Below are 845 nucleotides of genomic sequence, written 5' to 3' on the forward strand. Positions count from 1 at the left end.
TCGCCCTGTGGTGGATTCGTGATTTTGTCAGTGTGGCAAGTGACAATGATATCAAAATGTGCCTTTGTATTATTAAACGGTTTCATTGCAATAGTGTTGCTCTGTGAAACGTTTATTTTTTGATGTAATTCCGTCAAAATCAAAACGTGACAGTTGGCAATGTACCGTGTGTGTGTGTGTGTTGGTGTCAATGTTGAGTGATGTTTTCTGAAATGTCGACCTCAGATCAGACGAGATTACCCGCTAAATTTAAGCATATCAATAAGCGGTGGAAAAGAAACGAAAACGAATTCTCCAAGTAGCGGCGAGCGAAACGAGAAAAGTCCATACACCGAAGTCGGCGAGCAGTTGTGTTCGTCAACAGTGTGGTGTTAAAGGTGTCGTTGCATGTGCTGAAATCAGTTCGTAGGCTCCCTTGATTGGGGCTTCAGAGCGGGTGCAGGACCCATAACGAACGATGTTTTGTGCATGGTGTCGCGGCTCCTAATCGAGTCGGGTTGCTTGAGACTGCAGCCCAAAGCGGGTGGTAAATCTCACCCAAGACTAAATATTCGTACGAGACCGATAGCGAACAAGTACCGCGAGGGAAAGTTGAAAAGAACTCTGAAGAGAGAGTTCAACAGGACGTGAAACCGTTGACAGGCAAACGGATGGAGCTGACGGTGCAATTTTGACCAAATCAGTCGTCGCTGGGTTCGTTGGCGAATGAATCTTTTGCAAACTTGTTTGTGTAGATTATCTTTCGATTCGAATCTACGCACGGTGCACTTTTGGTCGATCAGCGTCACGAGCACGTTCGCAAATGTTTTGCTGACGACAGTAATGCTGTTGTTGTTTTTAAAAGC

General features: G+C 45.3%; 1 protein-coding gene across 1 annotated transcript; it reads left to right on the forward strand.

Moving 5' to 3' along the window:
• Window positions 1-468: 468 nt before the first annotated feature.
• On the forward strand, window positions 469-833 carry Tsp_14986 (conserved hypothetical protein; the record flags this gene model as incomplete). Its single annotated transcript, XM_003367615.1, is given in 3 exon segments — window positions 469-590; window positions 610-697; window positions 735-833. Coding segments are annotated over 3 exon segments (309 nt in total), but the record flags the coding sequence as incomplete, so codon positions are not given.
• Window positions 834-845: the final 12 nt, after the last annotated feature.

The sequence above is a fragment of the Trichinella spiralis genome (genome assembly GCF_000181795.1).
Source record: "Trichinella spiralis strain ISS 195 chromosome Unknown Scfld3969, whole genome shotgun sequence".
NCBI lineage: Eukaryota > Metazoa > Nematoda > Enoplea > Trichinellida > Trichinellidae > Trichinella > Trichinella spiralis.